Below are 19,501 nucleotides of genomic sequence, written 5' to 3'. Positions count from 1 at the left end.
TCGGACAGATTAGCGCACACTTGTTGCGATGATAACACACGGCTCGCCCAACGGCTCGCCGTGCTTTTGTTCACTGCCAGGTCTCCGTAGACATTCTGCAAGCGCCTACGCGTGTCTGCGATGCTCTGGTTCCCCCTAATAAATAAACTCTATGACAGCTTTGTGCTCGGAACTCACTTCTGTTACAGATGCCGTTTCGAAGCATACTCGTACATATAGCGCGGACAACTCATGGAACTTAGTGAAACTGTAGAGGCGGAAGTGGAATATTTCACGATATCCCTCAATAAATTCTGCATTTTCTTCACTTCTAATTGACCGAGAAAAAGAGTGTTACATTACTTATTTAACTCCACTCATATTTTCAAGAGACTATTCATTCTTTAAACTTTTTATTTCTTCTCGATGAAATTTCATTCGGTTGCCAAATATCTCCGTGCTTTCCTTTGCTGGCTGCTCAAAGCACAGAGTGAATGTTAGCGGCATAGGCTACAATCCTGTGTGAGTTCCTTCAAAACTTCTACTTTCCTTTCACGCCCTTCGACTTTTATATCTGCAGTCTGATTTCTGAACAGCTCCTAGGCAACTTTTCGTTCCATGTATTTTATCGCTGCTCTAATCAGACGTTCAAGAAGCGTAGTCCAGTGAATGTTCTCGAGAAATTTCTCTAAATCTGCATTTGCTATAAACGAAGGTTTGCCTTCTTCCAGTCTCTCTTCTAAGTAAGTAGCAAAGTCAATATTGCCTCCCATGTCCCTGCATTTCTCCTGCACCCAAACTCGCCTTTCCCGTGGTTAGATTCTACCGATGTCTGCAATTTTCGGCAAATAATTCTTGTCAGTAATTTACAACCATGGTTTATTAAACTGATGGGTGTAAAACATTCTGTGGTGCAGGAACATGCTTTCTTTGGAATTGGAATTACTACGTTCTTTTTGAAATATGGAGCTATAAGTAATACAAAATGTAGAGTTTTGTATAATAAAGCATTGATTTCGACTAATTTCTCCCGGTTTTCGTTGTCCCTTAGTTTTAAACCATAATTGAAGATTTGACGCGGAGCTATGGCTCAGTTTTCACACTGCTGGCCATTAAAATTGCTGCACCAAGAAGAAATGCGGATGATAAACGGGTATTCATTGGACAAATATACTATACTAGAACTGACAAGTGATTGCATTTTGACGCAATTTGGGTGCATACATCCTGAGAAATCAGGACCCAGAACAACCACTTCTGGCCGTAATAACGGCCTTGATACGACTGGGCGTTCAGTCAAGCAGAGCTTGGATGGCGTGTATAGGTACAGCTGCCCATGCAGCTTCAACACGATACCACAGTTCATCAAGAGTAGTGACTGACATATTGTGACGAGTCAGTTGCTCGGCCACCATTGACCAGACGATTTAGATTGGTGAGAGATCTGGAGAATGAGCTGGCCAGGGCAGCAGTCGAACATTTTCTGTATCCAGAAAGGCCCGTACACGACCTGCAACATGTGGTCGTGCATAATCCTGCTGAAAAGTAGGGTGTCGCAGGGATCGAGTGAAGGGTAGAGCCACGGGTCGTAACACATCTGAAATGTAACGTCCACTGTTCAAAGTGCCGTCAATGCGAACAAGAGGTGACCGAGACGTGTAACCAATGGCACCCCATACCATCACGCAGGGTGATACGCCAGTATGGCGATGACGAATACACGCTTCCAACGTGCGTTCACCGCTATGTCGCCAAACAGGGATGCTACCATCATGATGCTGTAAACTGAACCTGGATTCATCCGAAAAAATTACGTTTTGCCATTCGTGCACCCAGGTTCGTCGTTGAGTGCACCATCGCAGGCGCTCCTGTCTGTGATGCAGCGTCAAAGGTAACCGCAGCCACGGTGTCCGAGCTGATAGTCCATGCTGCTGCAAACGTCTTCGAACTGTTCGTGCACATGGTTGTTGTCTTGCAAACGTCCCGATCTGTTGACTCAGGGATCGAGACGTGGCTACACGATCCGTTACAACCATGCGGATAAGATGCCTGTTATCTCGACTGCTAGTGATACGAGGCCATTGGGATCCAGCAACGTGTTCCGTATTACCCTCCTAAACCCATCGATTCCATATTCTGCTAACAGTGATTGGATCTCGACCAAGACGAGCAGCAATGTCGCGATACGATAAACCGCAATCGCGATAGGCTACACAATCCGACCTTTATCAAAGTCGGAAACGTGATGGTACCCATTTCTCCTCCTTACAAGAGGCATCACAAGAACGTTTCACCAGGCAACGCCGGTCAACTGCTGTTAGTATATGAGAAATCGGTTGGAAACTTTCCTCGTGTCAGCACGTTGTAGGTGTTGCCACCGGCGCCAACCTTGTGTGAATGCTCTGAAAAGATAATCATTTGCATATCACAGCATCTTTTTTCCTGTCGGTTAAATTTGGCGTCTGTAGCACGTCTTATTCGTGGTGTAGCAATTTTAATGGCCAGTAGTGTAGCTTTCTGGATTCGCATTCGGAAGGTTTACATCCCTCTTCAGCCTTCCACATTTTTCGTAGTTTCCACAGATCATTAAAGGTAGACGCCTTGTTGGTACCTTTCCAGTGTCCTTCTCCATCTCAGTCTGTGCTTAGTCTCAGAACTCGTCGGTGTGTCCTTAAGCTCATGTCTTCTGTTTTTCGTGTTCAAGACTACTTTCTGCGTTACGTCATCATGGTCAGAGGCGCAATGTGATAACTGATGATGTGGTGGTGTCGAATTATTTGGTGCTGACGTCATTCAAAAGCCAAGCAGTTTATGCGTATATCATGTAAACCAAACCCAGCTCCGTAGCTGGGGCAGCTAGCGTACACAGTTGCACGAGTCACGGATAACAGGGATTAACAGTTACCGCAAGCTTCAAACGACGGACCGTGTGAGAGAAGCTGTGCAGAAAAGCAAACGTGGGAAGACTTTATCGAAAGCCACGTCCGGTGCGAGCGTGATCGGGAGAAAGCCACGGAGGATCGGAGGTGTTCAGGGCGTGACCGCCCGCTCCGAGACTTCCCCGTTCCCGCATTACCTCGCTGAACATGACACTGCAGTAATTATCGGGTAGCGGCCGCAGCGTCGGATTACCGCTGGCCACGTCCTGCGACACGGCGGTTCACTGCACGTGAGGACGTCCACTCTGGATGCACGATCTCGCTAAATACGGCAGGCAGTGAAAGCGGACTGCCGAAGCTAATCTCTTCTTGGGACACGCTGCTTCGTTTTTGGGAAAAACTGACATTCCGTCTGCGGAGAGGACACTCCAAGCGTAAATGGTTGCGAAAGCAGGGATTAGCGACCACAAGTCAGTAGCTGCCAGGCTGAATACCGTAACTCTTACAACCATCAAAAAGAAACGCAAAGTATATCTATTTATAAAAGCTGATAAAAATGCTCTTAATGCCTTTTCAAGAGACAGTCTGCACCTCGTCCAATCTGATCGTGTAAGCGTGGAAAAGTTGTGGAATGAATTCAAAGGGATATTATTAACAGCAATTGAGAGGTGTATACCACAAAAGTTCATAAGTGATGGTACTGATCCCCCATGGTACACAAAACGGGTCAGATCGCTGTTGCAGAAGTAGCGAAAAAAGCATGGCAAATTTAAAAGACTGGAAAAGTTTTGCAGAAGTTCGAAATATAGTGCTTACTTGAATGAGAGATGCTTTCAATAATTTCCACAACCAAATTCTGTCTCGAAATCTGGCAGAAAACCCAAAGAGATTCTGGTCATACATAAAGCACACCAGTAGCAAGACGCAATCAATACCTTCACTGCGCGATAACAACGGTAAAGTTACTGATGACAGTGCCACTAAAGCAGAGTTATTAAACACGATTTTCCGAAACTCCTTCAGCAAAGAAGACGAAGTAAATATTCCTGAATTGCAATCAAGAAGCTCTGCCAAGATGAGAAACATAGAAACAGATATACCCGATGTCACAAAGCAGCTTAAGTCACTTAATAAAAGCAAGGCCTCCTTTCCAGATTCTATACCAGTCAGGTTGCTGATGAAATAGCTCCATATGTAGCAATTACATACAACCACTCGCTCACAGAAAGATCCGTACCTAAAGACTGGAAAATTGCTCAAGTCACACCAATACCCAAAAAGGGAAGTAGGAGTAATCCGCTGAATTACAGGCCTATAACACTAACGTCGATTTTCAGTAGGGTTTTGGAACATACGCTGTATTCGAACATAATGAAGTACCTCGAAGAAAACGATTTATTGACACGTAATGAGCACGAATTCAGAAAATATCGTTCTTGCGAAACACAACTAGCTCTTTATACTCATGAAGTACTGAGTACTATCGTCAGAGGATGTCAAATTGATTCCATATTTTTAGATTTCCAGAAAGCCTTCGACACCGTTCCTTACAAGCGTCTTCTAACCAAACTGAGTGCCTACGGAATATCGCCTCAGTTGTGGGACTGGTTTCGTGATTTCCTGTCAGGCACGTCACAGTTCGTAGAAATAGACGGAAAGTCATCGAGTAAAACAGAAATAATATCCGGCGATCCCCAAGAAAGTGTTATAGGCCCTCTATTGTTCCTGATCTGTATTAATGACATAGGAGACAATCAGAGTAGCCGTCTTAGATTGTTTGCAATGATGCTGTCATTTACCATCTTGTAAAGTCATCAGATGACTAAAATGAATTGGAAAATGATTTAGATAAGATATATGTATGGTGCGAAAAATGGCAATTGACCCTGAATAAAGAGAGCGTACACTGTCGAAATTATTCTGCAGCTGCCTCAGACTGAAAACTAGTACGTTTACTGCTCTTTCACTTTTAGGCATATATTTTACGTGGCCTTATGTGTCTTCGTGCTATATTGGCCTGAAGAATGTGCTTTAGTTTGCTGTTCTTGCCTCATCCTACGTGGGCAATTACCACATAACTCGAAGAAATACAGATGAAAACTACACGGAGTTTGAAATGGTTCAAATGGCTCTGAGCACTATGGGACTTAACGTCTGAGGCCATCAGTCCCCTAGAACTTAGAACTACTTAAACCTAACTAACCTAAGGACATCACACATATCCATGCCCGAGGCAGGATTCGAACCTGCGACCGTAGCGGTGGCGCGGTTAGAGACTGTAGCGCCTAGAACCGCTCGGTCACCCCGGCCGGCCTACACGGAGGGAAATATCTATGACGAAAATATAACAGTTGTGCACGGTGTCATACACATTAATTATAAAACGGTAAATAGTGACCGTAGTAAGCCCGGCCTGCAGACATGAAGGTCAAGTCACGTATTCGATGAGTCTGAAGAAATAAAGTACTGACAACAACAACAAGAACAGAAATACAGGGTGTTCCAGAAATAGAATGAATGCTTTCTCGACCGGATGACGTAGATGCTGGTAAACCTTTCGGGATGAGAGGTCGTGATCCAAGAAACCCTTCTGTTCTTGACGTTTCGATCAGGACTGCGCTGGGCATCTTCAGAGGCGCTCCTCCCCTGAGTCTTGCCGACTGACTGGTCGGACGCCCGAGAGCGACATAAAGACTGTAGTAAATGAAGAAGTGTTCAAAGTAACACGTGATGAGCAGACATCAGAGATAAAACCTGAAACTACCAAGAGGGGCGTAAGAGCACAAAAGTCTTGTCCGACTAGGAAAAACAGAGAAATCAACTGTAGCAGAGCGTGCTCTTCAGTCACGAAACCACGAAGTGAAGTTTTCTGAAACATATTTTATCTACAACGTCAAATTATTATCCATGACTACATAGAGAAGCCATTGATATTTATAAGCAAGAGGATAATTTTAATACTAAGGAGGAAGCAATGAAACTTAGCGACATATGAACAGTAGCTCTGCAGAATCTCTAGACGGTTTCATCTTCGACAAGACGACAATCGATAGTTAAGTTTTACCTCTGACAAGGATTATCTCTGCTCATCGTATGTTACTTTGACCACGCCCCCCTTTCCGACTATTTATGTCGCTCTCGGGCATCCGGCCGGTCAGTCGGCAAGACTCAGCGGAGGAGCTCCTCTGAAGATGCCCAGCGCAGTCCTGAACGAAACTCATGTACAGAAGAGTTTCTAGGAGGACGACCACACATCCCAAAAGGCTTACCAGCAACTGTCCCAGAAATGTTGCGACAAGCTTGTAGGCGTTGTAGACTGTGTCCTGAGGAACACATAGAGGTTGGCACCCATGTCCAGAAACGTCATCTAGCGACACTACGGAGCCTCGAAGTTACAGCCTCTGGCGTCTGCCAATAGGCCACACCTCTGGCAGCAAACGTGACTTTTACGGTGACGGACCGTAGGCGAAACGTCTCGCAATGTTGTTTGTCATTCAGTGATAGCGACTGATTGCCACGATCGCCGGTGAAGAAGGTAGAGAGCTAGCTGCCGCATAGAAAGGCCCTGTCTCCTACGAATTCGACAGTCACCCCTATAGGGCTCCTGGCGGACGCGACCGCCAGAGATATCCTTTCTACCGAGTATCAGTCTCGCATCAAATAACTTAAGACTTACCACGCCAAGAATCTACAACTTAGTGTGCCAAAAATCCACTCGCTAAGCTCAGAGTGGGAGAAATGTATCAAGCTGCGAATTGCATTTCATAGAAGGTTATAAGAGATGATGAAGGGAGTAAAGATAAAATACCAGTGGCTCATCTTATCACGGTTATGGAAAGGTATGCTGTCAGATCGACTCGTCTGCTACGTTTGGGCGAGGCACAACTTCCGAAACAGCAAAGCCGAATTTCCGAAACCGTGTTTTGCTGCCGTGTTTCCGTGTTAAGGCAGGAAGTATTTTTACTAGACCCGTCAAATATCGGTTTCCTGATGGTCAGTTATTTTACATTAATGGACTCTAGAAATCAGCTGTTCCGCTTTCCGATTTAGCCAGCTCATTGGCTGTTTCTCTTCAATAAAACACTAAAATCAGAAACGCTATTACTTCTACAGGATGATCCAAAAGTCCGTTAACATTTGAAAATTGAATATTTCACAGAACAATGTAGGTACAGAGGGAAAAATTGACACACATGCTTGAAATGATGTGGGTTTTTATTGAAACCAAAAACAGTTCACAAAACGACCAACATATGGAGCTTCATATGATACAAAAACAATAATTAGTATATAAGTTGATCCTCAGCTAAGACGAAGTTCTTTCTAAGAAATGTCATTCATCAATATACCTGAAGTCGAGGCAAAATGTTGTAAATAGCCCGCGTATCAACGTATCACTAGGTGTTGTGAGAACTCGCCGTCGGATGTTGTCTTTTAGTATACATTATGAGGTCAGACAATCGCAGTAGACTTGCGACTTCAGGTAAGCCCACAACCAAGAATCATACGGAGGGTGGTCTGGGCAGCTGCGAGGCCAAGCATGACAAAAGTGGCGGCTCGGTACGCGATCCCCAGTAAACGATGTGCCTCAAAGATTTTTCACACGTGTAACAGTATGGGGTGGAGGACAATCCCGCACAAAAGTCGTACCTTCCAGTAGTTGTTGATCAGCCAGGTTAGGGATGATGCGATTCTGTGACAAATCAGGATACCTCTGACCTGTCGGAAGCAGCGGCACTGGCGTGTCCCTGTCCAGAGCCATCTGTTGGCCTGTTTTTGCACTAGTTTTCGTTTCAGTAAAAACCCATATCATTTTAGGCATGTATGTCAAGTTTTACCTCTCTACGTACAATGCAGTTTCAAATGTTAAAGAACTTTTGTTTGTAGTGTTCGAATACTCCTCCTGAACAGCATCAAGGTGGTGGCCAAAGCGAAATCTACATTCGGCGGAGGGGAAGTATCTACACTGTCAATTCTGCAACGTCACATTCGCGCCTTATTACCGCCTAGATGCCAATACCGGATGTTTCTTCCATCTTCAGCCTTTGAAGTGCCTACCATCGTTTCACTACACTATCGGATGCATTAGGGATATCTAGTATTGTGGCGTGCTCACCTTTCCAGTACTTAGGAGCTTTTCGCAAAATGGAAATGGAAATGAGCGTACGGCATCGTTGGCCGGGAGGCCCCTATTCGGGGAAGTTCGGCAGCCAAGTGCAAGACTTCTTTCAGTCGACGCCACATTAGGCGACTTGTGCGCCGGTGATGAGGATGAGAAGATGATGAGGACAACACAACAGCCAGTCCCCAAGCGGAGAAAATCTCCAATGCCGCCGGGAATCGAACCCGGGCCCGTTTGCATGGGAGGCGAGCACGTCACCATCCAGCTAAGCAGGCGAATTTTCTCAAAATAACTTGCAAAGGTTCATTTTTAACGATGTTAATGTGAACTCGACGGATTAAATGTCGTAATAGCCAAATGCCTGTGTGATGTAGCATACATAATTATTGATACCTGCTGATCCAGCGTCAAATGAGAAATAGCAAATAGCTAGCAAGGTGGTGTCTAAAATAATTAAGGATTTTGCGAAAGTACGAAGTTTGACCGATCATATCTACTCTAGAATATAAAAAAATTGATCAGATTTCTTCAGGTTATTCTTCCGCACATAAACGAGCGAGCATATGGAGCTGAGATTGTTCATGAACATACACATACACAGGTCTGCTACAGTATAGGAATGTGTCCCACTTCCTGAGGTGCCCATGTATACGACGACAATACAGATATTTCCTAAACTTACACGATTTAGTGGCTAAGGGTTTATTCGATCTAACTTAATTTTTGAGACTTTATTGCAAATTCCCAAGGCAGTACGCTACTGCAATGCGTCTTTAGTGCTTTTAGATATCTAGCACCATATTTAAAAATGCCATTTCTCAAGCCAATAGTTTACAGTCTCACTTAAACATATAGTGTACGGATGGTCCAGAACGGTTGGCGCACCGGCTCGGCGTGCAGGCGTACCAATCAACGATCATCTAGCTGTCACGTGTCGTTTAGGGACGTGCCGGGCATCACAGGCAGGAACCCACGTCCCATACTGTCGGCTAACCGTCAGGCCGTGCATCGCAGGCTGCACCTTCTAAACAACAACTCCCATACAGTGGCACCCACCGCGTGTTTATGGATCACAAGGTGAGTCAGTTCCCTCTGCTCTGACAACAGTTGTTTAGGAAGGGCCGTAAGGTGTGACCGAGCGGTTCTAGGCGCTTCAGCCTGGAACCACGCGACCGCTACGGTCGCAGGTTCGAATCCTGCCTCGGGCATGGTTAGTTAGGTTTAAGTAGTTTTAAGTTCTAGGGGACTGATGACCTCACATGTTAAGTCCCATAGAGCTCAGAGCCATTTGAACCATTTGAACCGAGAGGTAAGGCGAAGGAGTGGGCATCAAGTGAGGATATTTTAACTGAGAACAGGGAGTTTTCTTAAAAATCCATGCGTATTTTATAGCTCGGAGCACAAAGGGCACGTGTAGGGAAGGTGCCATTACGGCTAACAGGGCGAGGCCACGACGTTGGATCATGGATTTACTTCAAACTTTACACAACTTTAGTAGCTCATTAAGAAAACGTAACGTGCAAGTTGTACAGTACAACTACTCTGGAAATTCCGAGGAAATCAGAAGTTTCACGCGTCTATTATGTAACTGGTGTATCCTTGCATGGTGCTGGAAGTTAGAGTTGATGGTAGTCAAGTCGTTGGCGTTCGAGCTACATAAGACGACCGTGTATGAGGCGACTGTTCGACTGCCGCTCAAACCTTCCTTTTTGTAATACAAATGTAAGTTCTGTGACATACAAAGAATTTGGACTTACGCTATTCGCTCTTGTTACATTATCACCATCTCACCGCTGCGCAGGCTTTGTGTCTGCAGCTCGAAGCCTCGAGGTGCAAAGTAGGTATGGGCACCTTAGCAGATTGCATGTATAAGGGATTTCGCAAATCACGACAGCATACATTTTCAGGAAAACTCTATGCGTTTATTCATTTACGTGTTGATAATTATAAATATGTTTGTTCTAATAATTAAATTTCATTAAAAATAGTAAGTACTCAAATAACATAAAACCACAAAAACTTTATGCAAATACATATGGTTTTTTAAAATTATATTGCCGAACTAAACCTTGTACAGAGTCATACATATTGCATATTGAAGGAAAACTGAAAGTTTTTTTTTTTCAAGCATTCGATTTCGATATGCGAACCATGAGTGAGCCGGCAGACGTCAATATGGTAATCGAATTCTTGCCACACCCGTCACCCGTCCCAGCATGGCATCGTCGCCTGTGGCAGTCGCTTCCCGTATTCTCTTCCGGAGCTCTGCAACATCACGTGGTAGAGGCGGTACATATGCCGGATCTTTAATGTGTCATCACAGAAAAAAGTCACACCGACGTTGGAGATCTGGTGATCCTCGATCCGCACCTTAACACGCCATGCTTGCGACTAGTGCTGACTATCGGCATATTACCAAACTATGCTGTGGCGGTATAGATGGAAAAAAAACTTTCAGGGTTTCTTTTCAAAATTACACACGTTTGATATCTGTACAATGTTTGGTTCTTGAGCAATAAATAACTGAAAGTGTTCCCGGACTTTATGTCCACCCTGTAGATTAAGAGTTAAGTTTGAGCGGGAGTCGAACCGAAGCTTCATACACGTTCGTTCTGCGACGCTCGAAAGCTAACCATTCGACCACCATAAACTCTATCGTCCGGCACCAACGCACAGATATGGCAGTTACGAGTACTTACTAGACGAGTAAATCTTCCCCGCGATTGTCTCGGAATTGCGAAAGTAGTGCACTTTAATACTTGCCCATTACGTTGTCTTAATGGCCCACTAAAGGTGTACAATGTTTGAAGTAAATTTGTGATATCATTGTTGTGGCCTACCATTGTAAGTTGCGGAGTGAGCAAATAGAAGGCGTGGCGGAGTGAGCAAATAGAAGGCGTGTTGTCACGTGGGAGCACTTTTTCTGAAACGGCCGCTCTACTCCCGTGTACCGGGACTCCACGTGATCATTTTCCCACAGTTCTCATTGGCCGAGGGCTGTAGGAGGCGCCCTCAAAGTGTCTCTTGTCGGCATTCCTCAACTACGTGAGCCATGTTTGACCTGCAACATAGGCAGGTGCTGGAGCGTGATCCGAGGGAGTTTGAGCCGGCAGCGGTGGCCGAGCGGTTCTAGGAGCTACAGTCCGGAACCGCGCGATTGCTACGGACGCAGGTTCGAATCCTGCCTCGGGCACGGATGTGTGTGTTGTCCTTAGGTTGGTTAGGTTTAAGTAGTTCTAAGTTCTAGGGGACTGATGACCTCAGATGTTGAGACCCATACTGCTCAGAGCCATTTGAACCAATTTTCTTCTTTTTTAATCCGAGGGAGCAGTCCTGCGGGCGGACGGCAACTCTTGACACGAGAGAAAGAAAATTTTCCGATCCGACGGTTACGATAAAAAATTTTCGAATAAAATATTTCCGAACCCCTTCAAACAGGTGGCCATCCGCACAACAGCCTTTCAACGGCTTGCCCCTTATTCCTTTGAGGTTACCTTCATGTTATACTGCTGACATGTCAAGTCCACATTCTCCTTGTGTTTAATATTTCACTAGTGATTAGAAAATAGGATGTTCTAACGAACATTGTACGTGAGGTGTATGCTACAGTTGGACGTAGCCAACATTTCCACAACTATCATATGCGTGTCTCGAAAGTCCCGAAGAAGACAATCCAGTTTCGGCATCCTGTCGATTTCGTGAGAGACGGGGCAGAACCTCGGATAAGACAAGGATTTGGAAAGAAATAATCTGTGTCCTTCCCAAACGAATCATTCCACAGTTCACAATAATCAATTAGGGAAACCATGGGGAACGTATATCTGGGATGCCGGAGAGGTGTTTCAACGCCGCATCTCCTAAAGTAAAAGTGCACTGTGTTCAACAGTCGGGACAAAAGAAAACTCGAAGGAAAACGGCCACAACTATTACAGCTGAACGCTGTGAGGCGCTGAATACCGTACAATTTATTTTTTAACCCGTACTGCAGACGAATAACCAAGACTTGGCTAAAATTAAAAAGAACATTATAGAAGCAAAAGGTTCTGAAAATACTCTCGTGATTCGTCTGCAGACAATAAGAGTTTTGTAGTTGCAACTATTAGTGGCAGCGCAATCTGGCCTTCAGCGGGATGAACTAGTCACGCGAGGCAAGTCCTTAGTGAGCTGGTGGCGCGGTGCCGGAAAACGTTCGTGGCGTCACTGACAGGGAGAATGGCAGCTAGGCGAGACTTCCGTAAAACCGGCCTACGGCTTCCATCTCGTAATTATATCCTCAGAATGACAGAAACTTGTCTAGCTGGCACGCTTAGTAATGCAGTCTTAAAGCAACTAATGTGAACCTTATGCGACGCATTGTATTCTTTGTTAAAAGTGCCATGAAGGCCAGAAATATTGTGTGGAAGGAATTAACTGATTATGACGTACTCCATTTGAATTGCAGTCCAACATATCCATTTCATCCTGGAGGATACCTTATAATCCTTTACATTTTAACTGACGTTATTCGCGACAATACTAAATTTTCTACAAGGACGGGTTGTGTGAGTATTCACATTAAAAAAGATAAGGCAGACAGAGAGAGAAAGAGAGAGAGAGAGAGAGAGAGAGACAGTAGTTCATTACGAAAATTATAATAAATGGCAAAATAGAAGTGTGAACGATACGTATGGCATAAACACCTCTTCGACACGTTATTTCCTGATGTTTGGAGAACGAAATACTTTTGTTAAACTTAAGAAGTCAGAATTATTAGACCACGGAAGGGCACCTGGAACACAGACGTAATAGTGCCATCTGGATACTAGACTGAATCCAACAAACGTGTAAATCAAATAACGTACCAGAGGCATTGGGCAAGTATACAAACAATGAACAATGAAAGCTGATGAAAGGAAGAGATAAGAAGATAAGCGAACGCCGCTTAAACGATAGCACGAAGTAAACTATCGACTTCACATACAACGAAACAGCCGAGACAGACTGCGCAGATTAATAAGTGTTGTTCCATCAGGCGAAAACTGAAACGGTTCCTCCATAAAGTGTGCAACCAATTTCTGGCAGCATCCTTGCGTAAGTGATACTGTTTTCGGTCCCTAATGATATCCATGTAAACTCGAACGTTCCTTCCTGTTTTCAGAAAACTGTCTCAGAGTTCACAAATTCTATTCGTGTGGAAATGTAGACGGCAAATCAGATTAAATTTATTACATGTAGTTTGGTTGACTTGAGTGTGTCCACAAATTTCTGCTGATGTGAATAGAAAAAGTTTTCATACAGATATTTAGCAAGAAGTAGAAATTAAAACAATATATTTAGATACATGATAGGCAGTGAAATACTGCAACTTGTAGAAGAGACCTGAGGGGTCTACGCATTTGATCGCAAGCCAAGAATATTTTTAGATGATGCTTTCCTCTCGTAATATGCGTCAGTTGTCTTGATATCCTGTTCGCTACGTCGCAAGTATTTATCTTACCTTCAGAACACTGAAAGTGCCTTTCGCGTTGTTAGTATCATTGACAGCTCCATACATATTATCTTTACTTTTCCACGAAACATTAACTTAAAAATTAACATTATTGTGACTATGGACAAAAGTATCTGATTACATAAATAAAACTAGCCAAAACTAGTAATTAACAAATGTTTTTGTAACAATATCGTTTATCAATGGTCTCCTTCAACTGTCATCCACTTTAACCGGAGACAGTCCATCCTATCGGAGAAGTAGTTTCTGTTAAACTCCGCAAAATTCTCACGATTTCACCACATGGTTTGGAAATTTTCTTTCAGATTTTTGAATTGCGGACGATGGTTGGATCTCGAGAATGAACTGGTAACTTCCGTTAACATGTGACGATGTTTTTTCAGTGGACAGCTGTGTGTGATGGTCTCAACTGTCGAGTAAGGCCGCGGTGCAAATTGTGTGCTTCTCAGACCTGAGTAATCTAAGCACAAGATAAATCTGTCCTCAAACTGAAGATTGGTTTGAATATCTGAGTTGTAAGTGATATGACCTAGTATTCCTCCACCCTCTGAACTGACGTACCAAACCTGTTGTTTGACGAGGATACAGCATCTCGATGCAGCTCGGCAGTTTTCATATTAACAAGCCTATGCAGGAGGTGAAAGAAGTGATACGTACGAAAAACAAGGTACTAAGAGTAACTGAGAATTGAACCCTGAGTCATTGCAATTATAATTTGACGCTTCCACTCACCTACAGCCACACAATCCAGCGGTGCCGTCCGCACGAACTTAACCAAATTCATATTCGATGTGTAGCGCAGGAAAAAACTTTTAAGCGAAGAGTTTTACTAACAGCGGGCAACTCGCTTTTCTGTTATCTTCAAGCCTCCACATTACTCACTACAGATGACTGCCAACACACGCCTCTGTAATGTGGGTGAGCTGGACATAGAAACTGCGCCGAATCACAACTAAAGCTGAAACTTGCAGAAAAATTTTATTTTCCTCCTCACCTAAAGTTTTGGAAATATTTCTCATGACACTATTACCAAATAATTACTGCAAAGAGGTCGTCGTTATTTATTCCTCACATCCTTATGACACTGATGGATGCACAGAATCACAGACGCATCACGATTCGCTTGCAGTCTGGGGAAAGTAATAACCTGACCTTAGAGTCAAGAATTAGCACAACTCAGTAAAAACGTGACTCAAGTTACAGTGTGATAAATCGAAATTTGATACGCACGTTACAAAATAAGAGTGCTCAGCCGATGTCGGAATTCGACCCAGGGAAAGTATACATTAGTGCTGAGAGCTGTAAAGACTATAGATGTGAGCAAGGAGCAGTGATTACGTTAGCATAATGTATACTTTACTGTCAAAATATTGCCCTTCACCTGCCAAAAACAGAAAGAAAACTCTTTCGCTATATTTGACACTCATTTTCGGTGGATGTGATCGTCATGTAGCTTAGAAAATAACTAACTGCAGAAGAGCGACGTCCACCTTGGTAGCTGACTGGTCACAGAGCAGTTGACTGCCAGGTGGAGGACCCGTGTTCGATTCTCGGCACTGCCAGAGATTTTCCATTGGCACGGGGTGCACTGACTTTCGTTGTACCAGCTGAGGATCTACTTGACCGAATAGTAGTGGCTTCAGGTAACGAAAACTGACAACGGGCGGGAGAACAGTTTACTGACCTCGCGCACCTCCGTACCGCATCCAGTGTCGCCAGTGGGGGAGGGGGTGACTCGGCGGTCGGTCGGTTGGAATGCGCCCGCTAGGGCTTGTTGACGGAGTATGTTTTTCATGTCCGATATTAAAAGAGGAAATCATGGTTAACGAAGATTGAAGGGGCATGCAAAAGTATTTTCCCCAAGGCACAGAAGTAAGCGGAAAGCCACACAAAATCTGCAGAATTTCTTGTATGGTATTACATAAATTTTTCCATGATCTGCTTGGAAATGTGTTAGAGCGAATTATATATATATATATATATATATATATATATATATATATATATATATATATACAAAGGAGAGCTTTCAAAGCCGTTTCTGCCCTTCTGTAGTAGAGGCTTCTTTAGTTTTGCTAACATTCTATTCAGTAGAGTCTGCAGATATTGCGGAATACTAAGATGATGATAATGATGATGAATGTCATCATTCGTTTGAGACTTTATTACATTTTTTGCTACTAGTCTCAGTTTTTATTTAATCAACAAGTCTCTCGAAAAACAGCTCTCTGCTTCTTAAAATGCCATGAAGCGAAGGGATTACGTTGCAGTGAAAGATGCACAGAGGACGTGTTTTAAATGATAGTATGGTAATAATGTAGGCCAAAGCAACAAATTAAAGTTTATACCAGAACCGGGATACGAACCTTGGTCTCCTGCTTACAAGGTGCTTTGGCTTACATCATTCTTATAAATGAAGGTGAGACTCAATACGTCTTAGGAACACCAGCTATATATGACTGAATGATATTTGTAGAATGAATACTTTGCGGTCTACTTACATTTCTGTAGTTTTCATCACTGGCATAATATTTTCACCAGTTATTAAGGTTGCTTTTTGTAAATTATCAGTTGCTTGCGATCCTATGCCACAATACTCTTTTCAAAAACGAGACGGATAACTAAAAAGTGACTTTTTACTAGAGAAAGTATGCAGAGTTGTTTTAAATTCCACACCGTAAATGCTACTGACCTTTTCAACAGCATATGCTCCAATTAACACAATGTGGTCTGACACACGTGGAAATAATTATGCGAACGAAATTCATTTCATTAGCTTTGAAGCATTTTATTCATTGGACATTGTGGTGAGCGTTACTAATACAGTTTCTCACTCTAATTGTTTCGTTTTATGCTGATAAAAAACGAAAATTTGGGAGTTCATTTGCTGTATTTGCTCTTCGTTTCTGAAATCATAAGAGTGATGATGTTTTGTAAATTTCTTTATGGGTTATCGACAAGGACGATTTTATTAAGTGTAACATAAAATTTGGCCAACATTTGTAAGCGTATCGTGAATTAACTGGTTTCTGCAGCATACCTCATAAGTATTGTTTCGACAGTTAGAATTTCAAAGCCTGTGGATACACTAACTTCGTGATACGGTACATAGCAGTAGAAACAATTTAGCATTATCTATAAACGTTATTTGCAACTGGTGTTTTCTTTCTTTTATCCTACGTTTTCAGCATCATGCTAAGCATCGTCGTTTTCATCGTATTAGTTTCTGCCTTTCTCTACCTTCTTCTCTCTCGCGGTATCTTGCTCGTTCACAGTGTTCAGTTCTTCTCAGTATCAGTTGTGGTTCTAGTGTCGTATTCATTATGTAAGTACTGTTTCGCATTCACAACCACTACGTTCGCATTTTTCGGCGGTCAAACGGTGAGATACGCTTCGTAATTTCTTGGCGTTCACCCGTCATCTAGAAGTCAACAGGAAATAATGGATGACTGCCAAAGGAGGTTATCAGAGCCAAAGCTACTCGTCTGCATGACCGACTGAGATAAATTCTGGTGACGCCTTAGCGTTCAACACAGAGATAGGCGCATAGAATATCAGTATTTGAAAGAATGTCCATCGGCGCAATTCGACGAGCAAGGAGAAGGCCGGGAGGTGCTGTTAAATACCCGTGAATGAGTAAACACTGCGGAAAGATCGTGTCTCACGTTTATCTAGAGCCAATCTCACACATTACCTATAGTGTAGACACACTCATCTAGTCATCTAGTTATCTGTAATGGGCAGCTCCTGATAAAACACCAAACATACGGCTCGCGAGGAGAGATGCCAAAACTCTTCACATAGAAGGCTTTACAATTTAGGTGTTCAAAATACCTTTCGAACTCTCTGGGCTGAAAATATCAGACACTTTTCTACGCCAACTGTAAAGAGATTCAGGTGTATACAGGGTGTATGAGCTGTCTGCGTGAGGCTGGTACCGAGGAAAAATTTAGATAATCTCAATTGCAGAATTTAATTGTATTAATTTTCTTTCCAATTGATATGTTAACAAACATGACAGTATGAGATACTTCAGAGGTACATACTGACCACTTTTCAATTTATTTGCATTGGTTTTCGAGATTTCCGGGTCTATCTTTAAGTGATCATGAGCAGACATATAAATATGTTTGTTTGATTTGTAGCCAGTGTCTGAAAAGGCAAGTAAATGACTCTAAGAACTTTTCCCAGCGAGCAAATAGGACATTTATTTGACAGAAGGTAACGTTCGTCTCTCACTGAATGGTAACTTCGTCTGTAATAATGCTCCATTTTCAATGACTATACCTCAAGACCCCGATGAAGTATTTAGAATTGTCGCTAAATTTCGTAGATGTACTTTGTTTATGTACCACATAGGCACAGCCTTTTGTAGATTATTTTCTTGGTATTACGTGGGGACCCAGTACTTACAACTCTGATCAAGTGTAACACTCTGTCGTACGAAACATGGACAATATTTTGTTGTTTTGTAATTACAGTGTATTAACAAGAGACTTAGATCAAGCTAATGAAAACAATAATACATTTTGATGTCAGATTCAGCCACAATTACTTATACGCGTATTTCGTGTATTGTTTATTGAGTGAAATGTTACTACAAAAATCGCGACGGAATAATGTAAGTCGCTAAATTTCATCTTTTATCAATACCACTCAACTGTCAAACAAACTGAACAGATGCTGTGTGCAGTAATGTAGCAACGTAATTTTTCATGTTGGCTTAGTGTGGTCGGTAGAAGCCTTATCAGGTTAACTATCTCACTTTTATGCACAATGTGTGGACGACTAATCTGACATTCATTGTCTCATGCTTCGAAAGATGGTCTTAAACCGACTGGTGTCTTTTGTGCCCAGGCAGCGAACAGTTTTAAATCGGTCATCCATGACACCTGACGAAGGCAGACATCTCATTCACTGAAATATTATGCGCGTAACAATAAATCGTTGGGCTGGTGGTCAGTGCGAACTGTATCACTTTTTCGGCCAATGGAAATACAGACGTGAAAATGTTTCTTTTGTTTCTGAAATGACACAGACAAGCACTGCTTTGCTTAATACGGCAGTTGGCTAAATGTAGCGATATTTGCTTCTTTCACTTCATTTTTATATCAAATTGGGCTATTCTGAGAAATGGAACACATTCCACGAATAACAGAGAAATAAGTTCACGACGTTATGTACACTGCACGATGAGAAGTATTCTCTAAACGGGCGACACTGACACCCAACTTGAGGTCTACCACCTGCCAAGCGCCTTGCATGTCAACTTTCAACGCTTTTTTTTTTCCAGGGCGATTACCATTTGACATCATACGGCAGAGTAATCCAACGTGGTCATATGGAATCGCCCCAGGTCCTTCGCATAGACAGCGGTGGCAACCACTAGATGACGGACAATGGACGTATTGTGTAGGTTAACACCATGACTGCGGCGGCAGCAGCGGCAGAGAGGACGATGGTGCCTACCTTGTACCGCATGTCGACGGTGCAGACTTCCGGTTCACCCTTTTCGGTGGTCAGGCGGCTGGAGCCAGTGGTCGACGTCGTCGTCTTCGGCGCTGGCTGGCCCGTGCCTCGGGGCTACCGCACTGCCAGTACCGCGATCACGACCACGACCACGCGCGCGACCAGTGGAGAGGGCGGGAGAGGACCGTCGCGGTGCAGCGCCGGCCGCGCAATGAGTGCGCCTGGGCGGCGGTGCTTTCTTCCGCTGGCGGGCCTGGCTGGCGGCAAGCCCCACCACTCTGCCACGCGGCGGCCCATCCGTCCGTGGCGGCAGCGGCAGCGGCGGCGGCGGCAGCCTTCAGCCTTGACGCATCTGCCGCCTCCACTGGCCCACATAGCCGGTAACGCTCTCCTCCTGCTCCTCGTGATGCTGCTAGAGCCTTTCATCGCGCAGAGGGTTGGCAAGGTCTCGGACTCGCCGCGGACCGCCAGAGGCTGAGGACTGCTGCTGCGCGGATTCTCAAGGAACCACTGTGCGTTCAAGTTTTAACGTCTCTTCGACGACGATGTCAGAGCTAGGATTGG

The 19,501-nt window shown here is 43.8% G+C and overlaps 1 protein-coding gene across 1 annotated transcript in view; it reads right to left on the bottom strand.

The window, feature by feature from the left end:
* The window catches only part of LOC126473867 (neprilysin-4-like), a 742,276-nt gene extending 723,142 nt beyond the window's left edge, over positions 1–19,134 (bottom strand). The window contains exon 1 of the mRNA XM_050101197.1: positions 18,938–19,134. Within this exon, the coding sequence (XP_049957154.1) occupies positions 18,938–18,949 (12 nt within the window). The 5' untranslated portion in view covers positions 18,950–19,134. The remainder of the gene's footprint in view (positions 1–18,937) is intronic.
* Between the last annotated feature and the right edge of the window lie 367 nt (positions 19,135–19,501).

This window comes from Schistocerca serialis, chromosome 4 (genome assembly GCF_023864345.2).
Source record: "Schistocerca serialis cubense isolate TAMUIC-IGC-003099 chromosome 4, iqSchSeri2.2, whole genome shotgun sequence".
NCBI classification, from domain to species: domain Eukaryota; kingdom Metazoa; phylum Arthropoda; class Insecta; order Orthoptera; family Acrididae; genus Schistocerca; species Schistocerca serialis.
Note: the sequence above shows the minus strand (reverse complement) of the source record. Positions and strands in the feature narration are given on the sequence as shown.